Source organism: Leiobunum rupestre, chromosome 8, assembly GCF_980474605.1.
Source record: "Leiobunum rupestre chromosome 8, qqLeiRupe1.1.hap1, whole genome shotgun sequence".
NCBI lineage: Eukaryota > Metazoa > Arthropoda > Arachnida > Opiliones > Sclerosomatidae > Leiobunum > Leiobunum rupestre.
This window is the reverse complement of record NC_143391.1, coordinates 33,675,529-33,692,906: the sequence shown is the minus strand read 5'-3', so window position 1 is coordinate 33,692,906 and position 17,378 is coordinate 33,675,529. Positions and strand designations below refer to the sequence as shown.

The window sequence follows — 17,378 nt, the reverse complement described above, 5'->3', positions numbered from 1 at the left end:
TAATAGCAAAAGTGGATATAAAAGTGTTTTATATCCACTTTTGGTAATAGTAATTAAGCGACCAATATTGATACTAACGAATTATCGGTATTTAAGGAATTTGAAATTTTTTAAACTAGAACTAGTTAAAAATTTACCAGACCAATTCTTAATAATTTTTAACTAAATTCAAATATCGTTTAACGTAAAATGGGACTAGTGCCAGTTTAACACGGATATCACGAAATGTACTATAATCTGGGCAGGCAGCTAATTATAGAGTCGTGATAAAATCTAAAATGAATTGATTTTATTATGATATATACCTAGGAAATATGAATAACAAAGTGAAGTGCGCCAAAAACTGTTTAATTTTAGCAGAGAGCCCTACATTTTTGTCGCTCGAAATCGGGGTATAATAACGGAAATACCGTGTTTAATTACTTCTATCATTTACAAGTTTCGTTATCCCGGCACATTTAACACCTTCTTAGGGAGAAAAAAAAACTAAACGAAAAGATATTTGAATTCCACATCCTTTGAAAGAGGAAACGCGTTCAATATAAAAAATATAACAATTTTCAAGTTGAAATTTTTCGCCCTAATGTTTCATTGTTATTGGCCAAGATTGAATTCATTCATTAACCCAAAATTCCAATTTCTATAAACAAAAGTCTCTAAAGATCATCCGATGAGATTAATCGTAACGATAGTTGGCATCGAGACGGCCTTCATTGTCAACAAAAACCGAGCGTAAAGACGAATAAAATAGTCGTTTAGCGAATATTTTCGCGTTCTATCTCAGTCAGCCATCTCTAATATTTTATTTCGCGTAGTAAAAAGAGTACGAGATCGTTGGCGCCAAAAAACCCATTCAACGAGTCGCCTAGAGTTCAAGTTTACAATAACCCGAACTCTCCCGCTTAATTTCCACTCTAACTTCTGTATTAATTAATCGATAAAGTAGAGACGCATTCTGATTAGCGTCGTTGTTTCGCCGGATATCGATGTCTTTTTTTTCTCGTCTCGCTCGCTGGCAGGAAAGGAGCGTGTTAAGAGGCGCACCCTGGCGGTGAGAGTTTCAAACAAGAAGGGAAGGTCGAAACCGGTTCAGTGCCTTATGATTGGGAGTACCTAAAATAATAATGTTAGAAAGAAGATGACTTGTGTTAATCTCGTGTTTTAAACCCCCCTTCATCGTCGTTTCTTTTAATTGGTATTTTATTTTTAAATTGGACTATCCGAGGCAAAATATCTTTTATTACAACTGTTAATTTAGAAAGAGAGACGCGATAAATGTAATTATCGTCTCGGTAATAAGTCGTTCGTAATTTTTGTTAGCTTACGATTTAAGAGAGCCAAACGAGTTTTGGGTTTGAAATAAAATTTCTAGTTTTTTAACGAAACGAAATTCGACACCGGCGTATGATCGTTCTCGGCGTTCGGAGCAAGGCCGCGTCGAGTGGCGGAGTGACGTCACGAGAGAGTTGATGACCGCCCACCCCGTCATTCAAGATTCGCCAGCCAATAGGGTCGCTTTTAGTTCCCATTCACAACGGAGAAACGGGGCCCCCCTCTCTCGCGTTCTACTCGACGCCTCTACGCGGGCCAAAGGTCTCCCGAAATGGTTGCCTTCTTTTCTTAGCCAAGCTTTCGCCTCGATCTTTTTGTCAATTTCGTTACGGACTCCTTTGATATGTCCGTCTGTTTTACCGGCTACGACCATCAGTATCTCGTCTAAGTTCGTTCGATTTCCAAGAATTAATCCCGCGAATTCAATTAGTCCCTTCTTACCGCGTACCGCCGACGAGTTAACTATTCCAAGCCGAAGATATTCTCGGCCGAAAAGGCGTCGGTTCTGTTCCGAGCATCTTTTTCTCGGTCGTGAGAGGAATCCGCTACGAGTGCCTCGGCGGCGTCGTATCGCGCGCCCAAGTACCGAAAACACTCCATCCATATTCGAAAGCGTCGTCTGCTACTTTGCGTTCAAAATTTTGGATACTGGAATTCAAAATCAGGCGGCCCAGCCTGATCTAAATCACAAATAGATTAGGTAAGCGTAAATCTTTATCATCCTAGCGTCGATTAGCGTTAACCCTAAGCCTAGGCCTACTGATGTTTACCAAATGTCAAGCGTGAGATCAGTAAGAATCCTAAATTCCGAAATATGTAGAATACTTTCACCATCTTTAAAATTAAAATAACAAAGTGAATGAATTTCGAGAAGTGGTAAATTAAGAAAGGTTTTAATATAAAGTTTAATACTTCCAGCACATAATATAAAATGGATCTGGAGTTCTACGGCGACTACAATTTCGAACGGAATTCTTTGTACCCCAGGAGTGCCTTATACAAAGAGATGTCTACGAAAAAAGACAAAACGCTCAGGGTGAGTTTAATTTTGGGCTCTCTTTAATTGAACTTATCTTTAAAGCTTTAATACGCGCAAAAACGGGGGATACAGTAAACGCGGTGTATCATTGTCTCAATCACGGTTAAATCCTCGCGGTTTCGAGAGAGAGAGCTTACTTTTTACGTAGTAGCTATTACGTTCAATTGGCTTCGACGGCCTAAACGCTTCTCCCTGACTAGTTAATAAGGAAGAAGAACATTAAAGTTAATAGAAATGTTTCGTCGCTCCCCCACGTAATCGACTCCAGTTTAGCCAACTCTTTCAGTAACCCCGAACCCTCTTCGGGAACAGTTCAAATTGTCAAACGCGATTCGTACATGGCTCCGATGTATTTCCCATTACTATACCCCAACTATTTCAACATACATTTTCCGAAATATAACGTAAGTTGTTAACTTTCTGGCGAATAACGTCGTTTTCAATTTAATATTTTTTACCAATTTCGGTTTTTTGCGTAGTCCGGGGGGGGGGGGGGCGGTGGTCGTTGGACTATTCTAACCCCCACTTCGAGTCGTTATTATCCCTCGCTAGTGGGGGTATTAACTTTGCAGTGGGTCTATTTCTCCCCCACTTTCGTATGATAATAGACGTTCAACATGAAGTGTCTCCGCTCGCTATGGGTAGACAACGCGTCACTGCATTTCGAAGGGAATTCGCCATGAAATAGAAACATTATATTTGCCTTTTACCGTCCCTGTCTCTCCCCCCCCCCCTTACAAACCCCTCTTTCATCCTGTTTTACGAGCTAACCGAGGCTTAGATTGCTGTTAGTAAAACCTACGGAAACTTTACCCTCTTTAAAGCTTCTTTTACACTATCGGTTAACCCCTATGTTATCGCTTCTCAAATTTTGCCTACGGAGGGGAGGGATGGTAATGTCACGGTTGGGTGACCATCGGGGGTCCTCAATTGAAAACGGGGGGGTGGAAAGAGTCGAATCTGTAGCGGGGTAAAATAAAGTAAATTGGAACCCAAGTCATGACCCCCATTGTGTTTGTGGGGCGTTTACCATCTCTACGCGAGCAAAAATAAAGTAACTTGAATTCCCCTCCCCCCCTCCCTTTGATGGAGTTTTCCCCCCTCGATATTTTGAATGACACCCCGCTTATGACGTCAGAATATACTGGCTGTAGGCTATCGCATCCCCGACTGCATCCCCTTCCGCCAATAATGATAGTTGGTCGGTGTCCGTGGCTCTTCTTTGTGGCGTTCTTTCCTCTGGTCTCAACGTCGCCGCGTTGGCCCCTGCTAGTGTCCGTTTTCCTTATTGATGTCCCCTCCCCCCTCCGACCCGTCGCGTCTTCGTTTTTGGGTCCCCGAGGGCATCCCAACTGCCGCCATCCCAAACATTTTGGCCCCAGGAAGACGCCAACAGACTAAGACGGAATTCTTTCAAGAAATGGAAAAACCGATCTTTGCACTCTGTAAATTTTTCTAGAGCGGTCTTCTGTTTTTCAAAACAGCTGGTACTTTTCAGAAACACTTGGAAGGATTAAAACAGTTTACACGAGATTCGTACGTTGTAAAATCTACAATTCGCTTAATAAATAAATTCCAACGCCACACCCAACTTTTTAAAATCTCATTTATCGTTCTTTGTCTGTCACGTCAGACATTTCGTCTATAATGTCATACTATTTCCCTTCCTCTACCTTGTGATGGTCCGATCGTAGTTTACTAGAAGTGGTGTAAGATCAGTGTTTCTTATCTGGCGTTGTAGTTTTAGTTGGTCGACATTTTTTCTTTTTACTATAAAGGCGCTTATCTTTGTTCCTGATAACTTTGTCGAGAACTCTCGATAACCTCCGCCAAGATAATTCGTTTGACTTCTAAGGCCTTCAAAACAAATAATGACATTTTTATACTTAGACTTTCGTTTATTTTTGTAATACTTTTCATTGGAAAAACGTCTGCCGATATGGCTATTACCTAAGTTTAATTGGTGTGTAAATAATTCGAGAGCGTTCGGTAATCCCTTTATGGCGATTGTAGCGCCATCGGTGGCCTTGTTTTTCATTAATTATGGTATAGGGCTCGTACACGACCTGAATAAGCCAGGGAATTGGAAAATGGTTTCAAAAAGTCAGGGAAGTTGGGGGAATGGTTCCAAATGATCAGGGAAGTTTGGGGAAATGGTTCCAAATGATCAAGGAAGTTGGGGAAATGGTTCCAAATGATCAGGGAAGTTGGGGAAATGGTTCCAAATGTTTAGGAAATTGGGGAAATGGTTTCCAAATGTTCAGGGCAAAGTTTTTGAAAGATGTTTTAAAAATACATAATATTTTGCAATATTTTACTTCAAACTTTTCAATTATTGTACAAAAATGATCAGGGAAAAGTGAGGGAAATTCATATCGTAATTTTCGTACAACCCCTTGGTAGTATTATTCTTCTACTTAATCATATTTAGACACTAGGGGGCGCTGTGCCGAATAGAATATTGATTGCGCAATAACTCTGAAATCAGTTCGGTTTTAATTTTAGCTAATTGTCGTAATTATTCTTATTACGTTACTTATGTTTAACGATATGTCGCGCAATCGTAAACAAAGAGGGCTTAGGAAGAAAGTTTTTCGGTTCGGTGAAAAATGTCCCCTCAAACTGAGGCGTAATACTAAGCGGCTCAAGTGTGGTGGTAAATAGACTTCTAATTTTAACTCGCATTTTGAAGCCAGATTTCCGTCACCCTAAACAGTTTTGAAAAGCCTAACTGGTCCGACCCTTTTCGTGGTGTACAATTTCTAAAATAGCAAAGAAAGCCTTGCCTCCAAATAGACTAATATAAACATAAGTAACGTAATAAGTATGACATTCCCTATTGTTTAATTGTTAATTTCCTGACCGAACCCCCTTTTTGGACACTGACGTTGTCGTAAAGCTCCAACTTGGACTTGCATTCGGACTGAGTAGCGTGTTATCGTCCTTGGTACTAGTATATTTCCCATTGGGCATATTTCTACACTAGGGAGCTCTGTGCTGAAAACTAAACTTAGACTGCTTAAAAGTTCTGAAAATCAGTTCCGTGTGAATTTTTCCTAATTTACATACTTATCGTTATTATGTTACTTATGATATAAACAATATCGAGGGGTACGACATTTGCAAATTTTGTGGTCGGGATTTTGAATTTAAAAGGGATTTCAACAATCGAAACTGATTTTTGATATTTTGAAGCGTGATTTTAGTGTTGATTTAGAGATTTTGAAACTAATTATTGTCGATTTCGCGGTTTTCAAGTTGATTCCAAGATTTATATTTAAACAGGGTTGCCACGTGTAATGTAAATAAGTGTAAAGCCAGATAATTTAAAAATGAGCCTAAAAAGTGGGGAATTTTAAGAATTTTTAAATTTTCAGGGAAAAGTCAGTGAATTAAATTTTATCTTGACACTTTTTGAAGGTAATTTAACTCTAGATCTATGACCAATCCTATGATTATCATTTATTTCCTTGAAAAGTTTGGCTAATTTTTTTTCCACATTGCAATAACCTTTTTGCTGAAATATAAGTCCGTTTAAATTTATGAACTTCTGAAGTAAGATATAACATAAAAAATTTCGCCTTAAAAGTCAGGGAAAACAGGGAATTTGAATGGTATATTCCCGTTGGATAGAATCCTATTGGGTCGAATTCCCAATGGATCGAATCAAAAAATATACTTTCCCAATTGATCGAATTCTAATTTTACAATCCCATTGGGTCGAATCCCATTTATTCGAAAACGTTTATAGAATATTTTTACCTATCCAAATCGAAGTAGGTTAGGTAAGGTTAGTTTAGGTTTTAACTTAGTTTAGGTTAGGTTAGGTTTCACGCTTTCACTTGTGAGCAAACAAAATGTCGGTCGAATGGGATTCGGTTGAATGAGGATCGACCCAATGGGACAAAAGCATTTGAATTGGAAAATTTAGTGGCTACTCTGTGAAATTATTTTTCTCTACAATGTACGGAATTTGTACGAATATCGGACATCTCGTATACTATTCAACACTTAAATCTGTCGTGGCATTTATGTTAAGCAAATTCCATTTCTGGAAACAACCAGTTTGAGAAATCTTTTTTCCCCTTCAATGGAATTTTGTTCACAAACCAAAAACAATTTCTAATAAGGTGGTATATCTCCGAATACAAAATTGGCGACATCCACCGCTATAATTAACTCTCCGAAACCCGACTGTCTTAATTACCAATTCGAGTTTTCCACATCGAGCCCCGCGACCAGAACACGTCAACGGCGCTCCGTAATTGGTTCGTCGCGATTGTCCGCTGTCCTCCGTGCGATATGATAGCGAAGCCCAAAGGGCGTGAATATGTCATTAGATGTCGCTAAAACTCGGGCTGCCATAGGCTGATTCTAATGAAATGATATCTAGGGTCGTTGATAAAAATTCGCGTGGAGGGGAGTTGGAAATTTTTATTGAGAAAATAATTCTTTCGGCTAGTGTCTGTATCGTTCTCTAGTTACGATAGCCCCAAGGTTTATCAAATTTCGATAAAAGACGGTTATTATTCAAAATATGACATTAAAACTTTTCGGTGCTTTATGGCGATTGCGTTTTTCTACAGATATATTATCTTTTCGTATTTCTGTAGAGGTATAGGATTTATAGGGTTCATGAGGAGGTAGATGACCGCTACCGAGTGAGGACCCAAATTAACTCTTCTCTCTCTTCTGGATGTACCCGAGCCTCTCCTATTTTTAAAATTACAACTTTTATATTGAAAGAAAAGCAACCATACTTTAAAATTGTCAAAAACAGGGTTGGCAAAAAATCGGATTTTTTCGGGAAAAATCAAAAAATCCGATTTATACGATAATTATCGGATTTTTTGATAATTATCCGATCATTTGATAATTATCCGATTATTTGGATAACTATCGGATTATTTGGATAAATATCGTATTTTTTTGATAATTATGAATATTTGGAATTTAAGTTGTAAAATTTAACGATGATTCCGATGAATTAACAAGATTACCTTTTCAAGTTTCGAAACAATTTCAAATTTTAAAGTTTAAAATTTGATAAAATACATTTTGGATAGTTGTAAACATTACATAAATGCGAGCATAAATGTCATAAATACTTAATACTGCTCTATATTGCTTTCAAAATTATTAAATTAAACTTTAAAAACTGTTTTCAGAGATTTTAATTTAATTCGATAATTATCATGATTTTTTCATCGGAAAAATATCGATAATTATCGTGATAATTATCATTGATAATTATCCATCGATAATTATCGACCAACCCTGGTCAAAAACGATTTGGTAATTAAAAGCCACTGAAATATCTGACTAAAATTAAACCAACCAATCTGGTAACATGCCCTACGACTTAATTTGAACGTAACTAGCGCCATTTACTATTGGCTTCTGTTGTATCTGGTTGCAAATATAACAAATTAAGCGATCCACCATAAATGTATAAATTTCTTCTTTAACTTTATACCTTTTAACTGTAGGAATGTTTTACTTTGGATTTACCAGAATCTGTTTTTCAGGAAATTTTGTAGACTGATTGAATAATAAGGTGTAACAGGGGTTCGTATAGAACCTGGATAACCTGGAGAACAGGGATCTGTAAAATGGAGGAAAAATGTCAGGGATTTAAATAATTTCGTAGAAAGTCAGGGATTTTAGTTAGTCAACCAAACCCCACGCAAAACAAAGAATTTTTGAACTAAAATAAAAAAAATATTGGCAAAAATTGGTCAGGGATAACCTGGAAAAGCCAGGGATATTAGATAAGAAATTTTCGTACGAACCCTGAGTAAGAACCACTTATTTCCTTTATTGTCAAACATTTTTCGCATTTTTGGATATTCGTTAGCGGTACGGAAGAAATGTCTAACGTATTTCCTTTTCCAAAAGAAAATTAAAATTGTTTTCTGTAATTTACTTAATTTTCTTTTAAGCTTTATGTAAAGAAATACTTTGGATTTAGTACAATTTATGACTGAAGCTAAGACCACTATATATGACCCTACATAAATAACACGACCATAAATCTTCCGCGAAAGCATTGTTTTTGTCGCTTGATAATTCGATGGAATTCTTATCCCGATGTCGTTATAACAGAAGTACATTATAACACCCTTATCAGTGAAGTATCCATTTAGGATGGTTAAAAATATAACTATGTATCTTTTTGAAGTCGAACCATAGTTCAACATGTTAAAATTTCATTACAAAAGGATATTTTACTTATTAATATATCATATTTTATCTCAGGGGCGTAGGAACGTTCTAGAAGTTGAAGGGGCAAAGAGAAACGAAAAGGAGTCTGGAGAATGTTTTTAATTTTTAATGGAGTGTAGCTTCTCCGAATGCGTGTGTACATGTTACTACTACGTAAATTGACGGGAAAAGACTGAAATTTAAACACAGTTGAGGTTCTATAAACTGTATATGCTTTTAAAATGATAATTTGAGCCTTTTGAAAATTTCAACTGACCAAAATGTTGGAGGGGGCAATAACATTAGTTGCCCCTCTCAGCAAAATTCTAGGGAGGGGCATTGCCTCCCCTGCCCCTCCCGGTTCCTACGCCCCTGTTTTATCTATAAAATAGCTTTAAAAACTTTAATATGACGTATAATTGTTTTCTTATGAAAATAATTTTGAAAAATCATCATGATTTCAGGCGAATAGCTGTATAGGGAAATAGGTAGTTTATCTCATAATTAAGATAATATATACTTCTGGTTATAATCAATAATGAACTAGCCCTGTCCATATTTTACCCTATTTTTAGCGCGAAAAATGTCCCTTTTTCATTAAAATCCAAATTTTTGTGGGAGCCCTGACTTCTGGTTATAGTCAATAATGAACTAACCCTGATATTTGCAAATCATGTGGTACTGGAAGATAGCTACTTCTATCGTAAGAGCTATATTATCTACTTTTGGTTACAGTCAATAATGAACTAACCCTGATATTTATAAATCATGTGGTACTTAAAGTACTACAGTAGATGTCGAAAGAGAGTGGGGAGAAATCTTTGGGTGTAAATGTAGGTTGTAAATGAGCGAATCTAGAAGAACTAGACGAATTCCCACGGTGCTGTGGCTTGTTGATCCCCGCCGAAGGTTCCTAAATATAGTCCCTTCTTCATCGGCGAGGGGAGATTTCCATCCCCCGCTGCAGAGATGCCTTCGAAAGGCGCCTGATTACTCTTAAGCCGCTCTCAAGTTGCGTTTCGCGGGCACCGACTCGGCCCGGAGTTATAGTATCGGTGGCCGCGTTTGTAAAAGACATCAGCTGAGGACCAATAACCACCGGTACCACCGGGCTGGTAATACTATCCCGCCTTTAACTACGCAGTCAAGTAGCAACGTCCTTTGATCCCTGACCGGGTGGGGGTGAGCTATACGCGGAGACGGGGGGGGATGATTTTCCAGCGTTCGACGCGCATCCCCCGTTTGGGCTCCAAGGTTTTTAATACCTTTCCCCCTCCTCCCCGTCGGGCTCCGATCCCGTCGATCGGTGGATTTTTCCCACAGACTTCTCGCCACGCTGCCTTTTTTCCGCGGCGCTGAAGTCTTTTTACCCGGTTCCCAGTTTTGACAAGCTCTAATCATACCTTTTTTTCTCTCCGAGCTCTGCCGTATGGGTTTTATGCGCGTCCCAGACTAGACGCTTTTTGCCTTTTTTCCCCGCGCCGATCATCGGCCTGCTGGCACGCCAACCGATTCCAAGGCCTTTAAAAGTATCGCTTTTGTCCGATCAATTTTTTTCCGCGGACCATCGATGTCCTCCTCTGGATAGCACCTGCTCTTCCTCGCCACCCCTCCCCCCGAAACTACCGACTTGTAGAAATCTTAGAATGACTTTGTTGTGATATTTCTACAGTTTGGACCGCGATGGGGTATTTTTCATTCTGGATATATTATTTAAAGTAAATGTTAGCTTTGTTTATATCTTATTTGCATACCGGCTGGTAGACGATGGATTATCACAGCTGGTTTATTGATATGGTTTTGCCTCCTACGTGCGTCTGTGCTGAGTGTGTCTTTCTAAATTTATACCGACTATAAGAATGCGAACGATAGAAAAATTATACAGAAATGAATCGGATGAGGAACTTTTTGACTTTTAATTCGTAGCAACTGTTTTGGTTTTAAACGTAATCTAATTTTATCATCTTGTAAGGTTAACACGCTGGTATTACGGAGATTTTGATAATGAATTATTTTTAATTTATAAGATCACTTTAGCAGCCTTGCACTTATCAAACAAACAGTATCAATCAAAATTAATCTATCGTAAGGCTGACTGTTTAAACCATGGTTTAAACTAAGTGACTTTTTTATCATTTGTTTTTTTTAATTAACTAAATATTATCTTACCGAAATTATAACATTTCTAAGACATTTACGAGGTGACCACATAAATTCCTTGGGTTTTCTCATGTAATATATAACCTGAATACATTCCGTCATAGTGTACCCTTCTTCATCCTTTATTTCACTTTATTTTATCTACTGTTTTTCGATAATAATCCTTATTTTTGCTTATGGTTTTTCGTATATTAAATTTTCGAGGCATTTTCCTGGTCACCCTGCATTTATACAAAATCGAAAAGGAAACTAAAACTTTGATCTGGTCACGTTAGACTTGTAAAAATACTCTTATTAATTTTTAGTTGATTGCTAATATGTATGCACGGTTAAACAAAAGCGAAAAATAGATTAAAAGTAAAATAAAACCTGATTTAAATCAAAAAACCTGTTTGATTTAAACCAAAAAAAACTGTGTTTAAACCAAAAAACCGTTTTTTTTTTTGGGTTTTTCTTAAAACAAAAGGGGTTTTTTTTCAACCCTGATCTATCGAAAATTTGATGTAGAATTAGTATTGAGGTTTGCATAAATATTTCTTATTTGTCCATAGAAATATATAAAATAAAGTAAAATAAAATATACTATAATTTTAAAAAATATATTATTTTAGCCCATAAGCCTCACCAGTTTTATCTTATTTTTGGGCAAATTTCGTTTCTTATCCGGGATTAACCCAAAACGTTTTTATTTGGTTTAATCCTCGTGTACCCATTATTATTATTATTGAAGATGATGATAAATCACTGGTGATGATGGGAGGGGCTTTTATTGTATTCAATTCTTTCGGTTTCCTTTGATCCGATCTTTATTTCGCTTCCTTTTGTCTCCGCAGATTAAGTTCGAATCGGACTACTCGCCTTCCTCGCACGACGCCCGAGACCTGATCCCGGCCGATGCCATCAAGCTGGAGATCGGCGGGCGGCGAGGCGCCAAGGACGCTCTGCTGCCTCCGTCCCGATCTCTGGGATCCATGCAGAAAGTGCCCTCCATCAGCGATCTCTCGGAGGAGAGCTCTCTCGGTGAGTAATCCATCTTCTCGCTCTCTTCTGACGTCTCTTTTCTTTATCCATTGGGATTTAGTCGAATCCGCGATGCCACTATAAGGGCGACCAAATTTTAAACGTTTGTTTGTGATTTGTAACGATGTGGTTGATTGTTTCGGAATTTTTAAGTTTTGAGATTTTATCTGGTTTTTATTTTTAGTCGGGTTTTTTTATTTTTAGACGGTTTTGCCAAATTTTTGGATTGTCGACCGGTTTTGCCTATTTTTTTGGATTGTCGGCCGGTTTTGCCTATTTTTTTTGGATTGTCGACCGGTTTTGCCAATTTATTTTGGATTGTCGACCGGTTTTGCCAATTTTTTTTGGATTGTCGACCGGTTTTGCCAATTTTTTTTGGATTGTCGGCCGGTTTTGCCTATTTTTTTGGATTGCCGACCGGTTTTGCCTATTTTTTTGGATTGCCGACCGGTTTTGCCTATTTTTTTTGGATTGTCGACCGGTTTTGCCTATTTTTTTGGATTGTCGACCGGTTTTGCCTATTTTGTTTTGGATTGTCGACCGGTTTTGCCTATTTTTTTTGGATTGTCGACCGGTTTTGCCTATTTTTTTTTGGATTGTCGGCCGGTTTTGCCTATTTTTTTGTATTGTCGACCGGTTTGGTGTAATATTCTTCGGATTTTCGACCGATTCAAATGTTTTTCGGATTTTTGAACGGTTTTGTCGGGGGGTTAATTTTTTCTGGTTTTATCGGGTTTGTTTGGATTTTTGACTCGCTTGGTCGTATTTTTAGTCTTGACCTGTGTTTTGACACATTTTGGCGCGCTTTTTTTGGAATTTAAACGCTGTAGAATAATTATCAATTAAAGGCTACTATAGTTAGTGGATGACGTCAAATATGACGTAACCATGGTAACAATCGGGTTGGTGTAATTGTAGTGAAGCCTTCACACTAGGCGCGCTAATCAAAAATATTACCATCAAAATAATTTAACAAGATTAAATAAAGAAATACGAAGTTAAAACAATCAAAATAGGTCGTAGCCATAGGAACCTACTATTGTAAATAAATTTTATTTTATATACTAGCTAGTAGATGTCGCGACGATCCGTAGATTAGGCGCAGTAGAACTAATTTTCTGACGAAAAAACTAATATTTTTCGTACCTTTAAGCGTGTAATTTAAAATCTCTTAATTACCGAGCGTACAAGATGAACTCTTAGTAATAATAATTTTGCGTTTCAAATTAAAAATAACGTTTTTTACGTAATAATTTATTTGGTAATCTTCAGTCGTTAGAAAGCGTGGCATGCTATAGGTGGTATTCACGAGAAGATGGCGGCCATTGCTCTAAGGTAGATAGCTATGGGGGAAAGGGGATGACACTAGCCTTCCACTACAGCGATTATGACGTCACGAGAATACACCCTATACCGCTAAGCCAGCGATGTTTCAGTTTTATAATTATATATGCCATTTGATTTCTGCTGTTGTGAAAGAAATCCAGGGTTAGAAAAAACCGACTCTTTTTAAATTAAAAAATCCAGTATGTTCGTAACCGGTGGTTTAAACCAGTTAAAGCCACTAATAAAAAAAAATGCTCAAATTGCTTATATCTAGCTCAAATTGACTGATTTCAAAATTACGTTTTTGCGCGTTACAGTACCTTTACATTGTGAGGTTTAGCGGCTTATTTACCCGCTTTTATACCCTAACATGGCGGCGTATTTTCACGCGCAATATGAATTTTAAATCCCCCAATTGCTTATATCTAGCCCTCATTACTTCGTGAGACAACGTAGCGGACGACAAAAAGTGAAGGTTAAGTTTTAGTTTCGTTTTGGAATAAAAATATGCAAAATATTATATTCTGCTTTTTTAATTTGAAATAAATAGTATTTAAATTTTCAATATTTCTAATTATTTTCTCTATTTTTTAATAAAAAAAGTGGTTTTAACCATGGTTTTTTTCGGTGGTTAAAACCGATTTAAACCAGTCTGGTTCTTGCCAACCCTGATATTGAAAGCACATCGTTTTTCCCGTTTACATTTTCTAATTCTAGGACTTTCGTAAAGCTCATTTTACTGCGTAACAGATGTTTGTTAAACGCACGCTTTGCTCTATAATAACCCGAACACTTCTTCATTTTCAATTCAAAAATCTCGGATAATTGTGCTGGGATGTTTAATTAGCCTTTTCATTTGCGACAAAGTTACCCAGCTGTCATCGGACAACCTACTTCGATAGTCGTCTCTAACCCCCTTAATTAAATAATTGGGAGTTTAAATAGGGCTTCGGAATAATATCACTCCAGATAATCTGTTGTGTCAAAACTGTTTTACAATGGAAATAGAGCTTCGAAAATTGCTTATGCGAAAACCAATTTTTAGAGGTTCGATTTACTTGTTTTCGTGTATACTAGATCCTTTTCATAAAGCACTACAGCTAAGACTTTTTCAAAAACGTGTTTTGTAAAAACTATAAACAAAGTTAAAAAAATTGCTTAAAAATAATCACATTTTTCGCACTTTTTAGAGAGTTTAACTTTTTACTTTTCTGACTGATGGCGCCATCTAGTAAGACTTCGAGTATTTAAAAATCTATTTCTAAAGGCGTCACCCCTTCAAAAGTATCTTCTCCGTCGCCTATAAGCGCCATCTTTCATATCAAATTGCACACACGTCAGGGAATTTAAAAATGGGCCTAAAAGGTCCTAGGGAATTTTAAGAATTTGTTGAACGTCAGGGAATTCAATTTTATCTTGACACTTTTTGAAGGTAATTTTACTCTAGATCTATGGCAAATTCTATAATTATCATTTATTTCCTTACAAATGTATTAATTTCTGATAAAAGTAAAAACAAATTGCATTTAAAAAGTCGGGGAAAACAGGGAATTTGAAACTGAAAATAATGTGGCAACCCTATTAATAATATGCCATGGCGCATGCGTCGCTCGCCTTTATTACGTCGAAAGGGAAAATCCCCGTTAGTGTTGGGTGGCGCCATCTTAAGTTAGAACCCTCATTGTGAAAGTTAAATATTTGAGTATTGAAGGCGAGGTAGTCTTCTTTAACGTTTGATGTCAGCACAAATCTATTTTTAATGTCTCATTGTATGAACGATCCGCTTTCGAAATAGAAGTGTTAAGTGCTTTTTTTTATCCATCAAAATGAGGAGGGGGCTACAATTCTGTAAATGAAACTATTTTTTATTCAACCTATTATTGCAAAATATCGATTGATGTTTTTAGTACCAATTTCAAATTCTAGGTTTTGTTTGATAAAATCAATAATTCGGAAATCTTTGATAAAATGTTAAACTTTTACTTTAAAAATGAAGTACACCTTTTAATACAATTAATATAAATCAAAGTAACACCATACCATTTTCACTAGAACAGTAAATTTATTATAAAGGTATAATGTATGTGCGCAGCAACATATCTTGATTTAATTCTTTTCGAAAAATAGAGGTAATGGATTTTATTTTTCTGAACATTTTCGTTCGAATCTAGCCCTGTTCGTTTAAAATGGGAGGGAGGGGCCTTTAGAAACACGCAATTTTCGTTTTCAACCTTGATGGTACGCCGCGCGATTTCGCACAATGAAAAGCGCCAAAATCTATTCCGAGAAAGCCAGGATTCGGGCTGCAGTCGCGAATCCTCCGAAACACTTATTTCTCTAAATAATATAATCACAATCGTTTTATTAAAACAAGACGTTCATTTTTTCGTTTTCTCGTTACCTGCGTAAGAAAGAAACGTTGTTATTGTTTCGATTTTGCGAATTCAGAAAATCTATATTTTTTTGGCTAGACCCACTTTTTTTTAAATGTTTTTGTAATGTGTAAAATTGTTTTGTTACCTTTTTTTCTTTGAAGCTAAAATGATATAAACTTACGTTGTCAGTGTTATTATTTTTCGTTATTTGGGCATCCCGTTGCAAAGCAAGCGTAATAAAACAATTAAGAAAATTCCCAGTTTTTAAATTTCCCGCGCTAACAAGTCGTTGAAGCCGAATTTTTGTTATCGCCCCCAAGCGGATATGAGAGGAAACCGTAAAAAAAAATTACTGCCAGTTGTAAACTTGGGATCAGTGAACATCCATAATTTTAAAATAAAAATTTCGTGAAAAACAAAGTTTGAATAACAACTGTCATTTAACGTGCATTTCGATAACTTCCGCTCATTTACTTTTGCTTAAATTACGTGTAATAAGATCAGGGACCCCATAGGCCCTATAATTCCTATGAAATCATATAGTTTTGAAAATGTTCTATAACATCCTATATTTTTAGCATATTCCCAAAACGTCATATAAAATCCTATAATTTGGATATTTTGTTCATTTCGAATCCCGCCACTCGGTTAGATTGCTAGATTTAGTTATAGGATAAATTCCTTTACAAAGTCATTCTAGTCTATACTTTTGTTATTGTTAACATGGTTACTAATATATTTTTGTGATAAAATGGTTAAATAGTTTCTATTTATTTCACTAAATATAGATTTGGTTTTTAAATGCATAAAGTTAGTAAATTAAATGACATGTACAGTCCTATAAAATCCTATAATTTATAAAAGTCCTATATTTTTTGGAAATATAATCCTTTTTTCATATAAAATATTTGAGGGGGGGGTGCTGTAAGAATAAAAGCCTATAAATCAACTACAAAATTCCCATAAGATTTTGAGTTTTCTGTGGTCACCCAGCCTTTACTGTAATTTCGCTCAATAAAAATTCTATATCAATACTTAAATATGAAAGTGTTTCGTTTGGGCCTATAGGACTCGAGTATTTTTTCAAATTGTTTCCAAAATTCGATGAACGAAATCCCAAAACCAAAATTCTTCTGGAGGTTGCGGGGGTGACTCCCAAATCGATACCATCCGACCCCTTTGGTACATTTCTGAGAAACATTCAGAAACAAGAAATTAAGACTCAGTATGTGTGTATCTCCTAAAAACAGCCATCCAAGTAGGCCCTCCGAACCAAAACCAATTTCAGCCTGTCCGTATGAAACGTTCCAGATAAGAGTTGAACTATTTTTCTTTCTTCGCATATATACAAATAGCGCGGCATAGATGTCAATAAATATATTCTATCGTTGTCAGAGAGAGAGGGAAAAAAGGCGTTCTTATATTTAGAATTATCAGTGATAAACAGACGCTTACGGACAGGCTGAACCTTTTAACGAGGCTTTTTAGCTCGTTCGTGATATGATTTTTTCCGTACGTTTGTAAATGTATTTGTTTCGTAATTAAGCGTAGAGAAACGCGTTAGGCTCCTCAGTTCGCGTTGTTTCTCCTCCACTCCCCGTTCTCTCCGACTTCCTTCCGTCGATTTCTGGTCGCTGACGATAAGAAACTGGGAACACCGCGGCGTTAATTCCTCGCTGGCTCGTTTAATAAAGCAGAACGTTTTCGGAGTAGCTGTACATTGGTTAGCCATCGCGAGTCCTTTTCCAGCGAACTAGCTCCTCTCCGTTTCTCGTTAGCGGAATCCAAAGGGGTGCTATATCATTTCGAGCATCGCTGCGCGCCACTGGGGAGGGTCGGACTTAAAAAATACACGCCGGGGGGTTTAACGCGTCTATACTTTTTATCCCCCCCTCATGAGAACTAATCACGGAATTATATCG

The 17,378-nt window shown here is 37.0% G+C and overlaps 1 protein-coding gene across 1 annotated transcript in view; it reads left to right on the top strand.

Annotated features, from left to right (window-relative positions):
- Positions 1 to 1,542: 1,542 nt before the first annotated feature.
- Positions 1,543 to 17,378, top strand: part of pnt (ETS transcription factor pointed) — a 48,694-nt gene continuing 32,858 nt past the window's right edge. Inside the window, exons 1-3 of the mRNA XM_090156244.1 lie at positions 1,543 to 2,032; positions 2,251 to 2,368; positions 11,569 to 11,755. Coding sequence (XP_090012370.1) covers positions 2,264 to 2,368; positions 11,569 to 11,755 — 292 coding nt within the window. The 5' untranslated portion in view covers positions 1,543 to 2,032; positions 2,251 to 2,263. The remainder of the gene's footprint in view (positions 2,033 to 2,250; positions 2,369 to 11,568; positions 11,756 to 17,378) is intronic.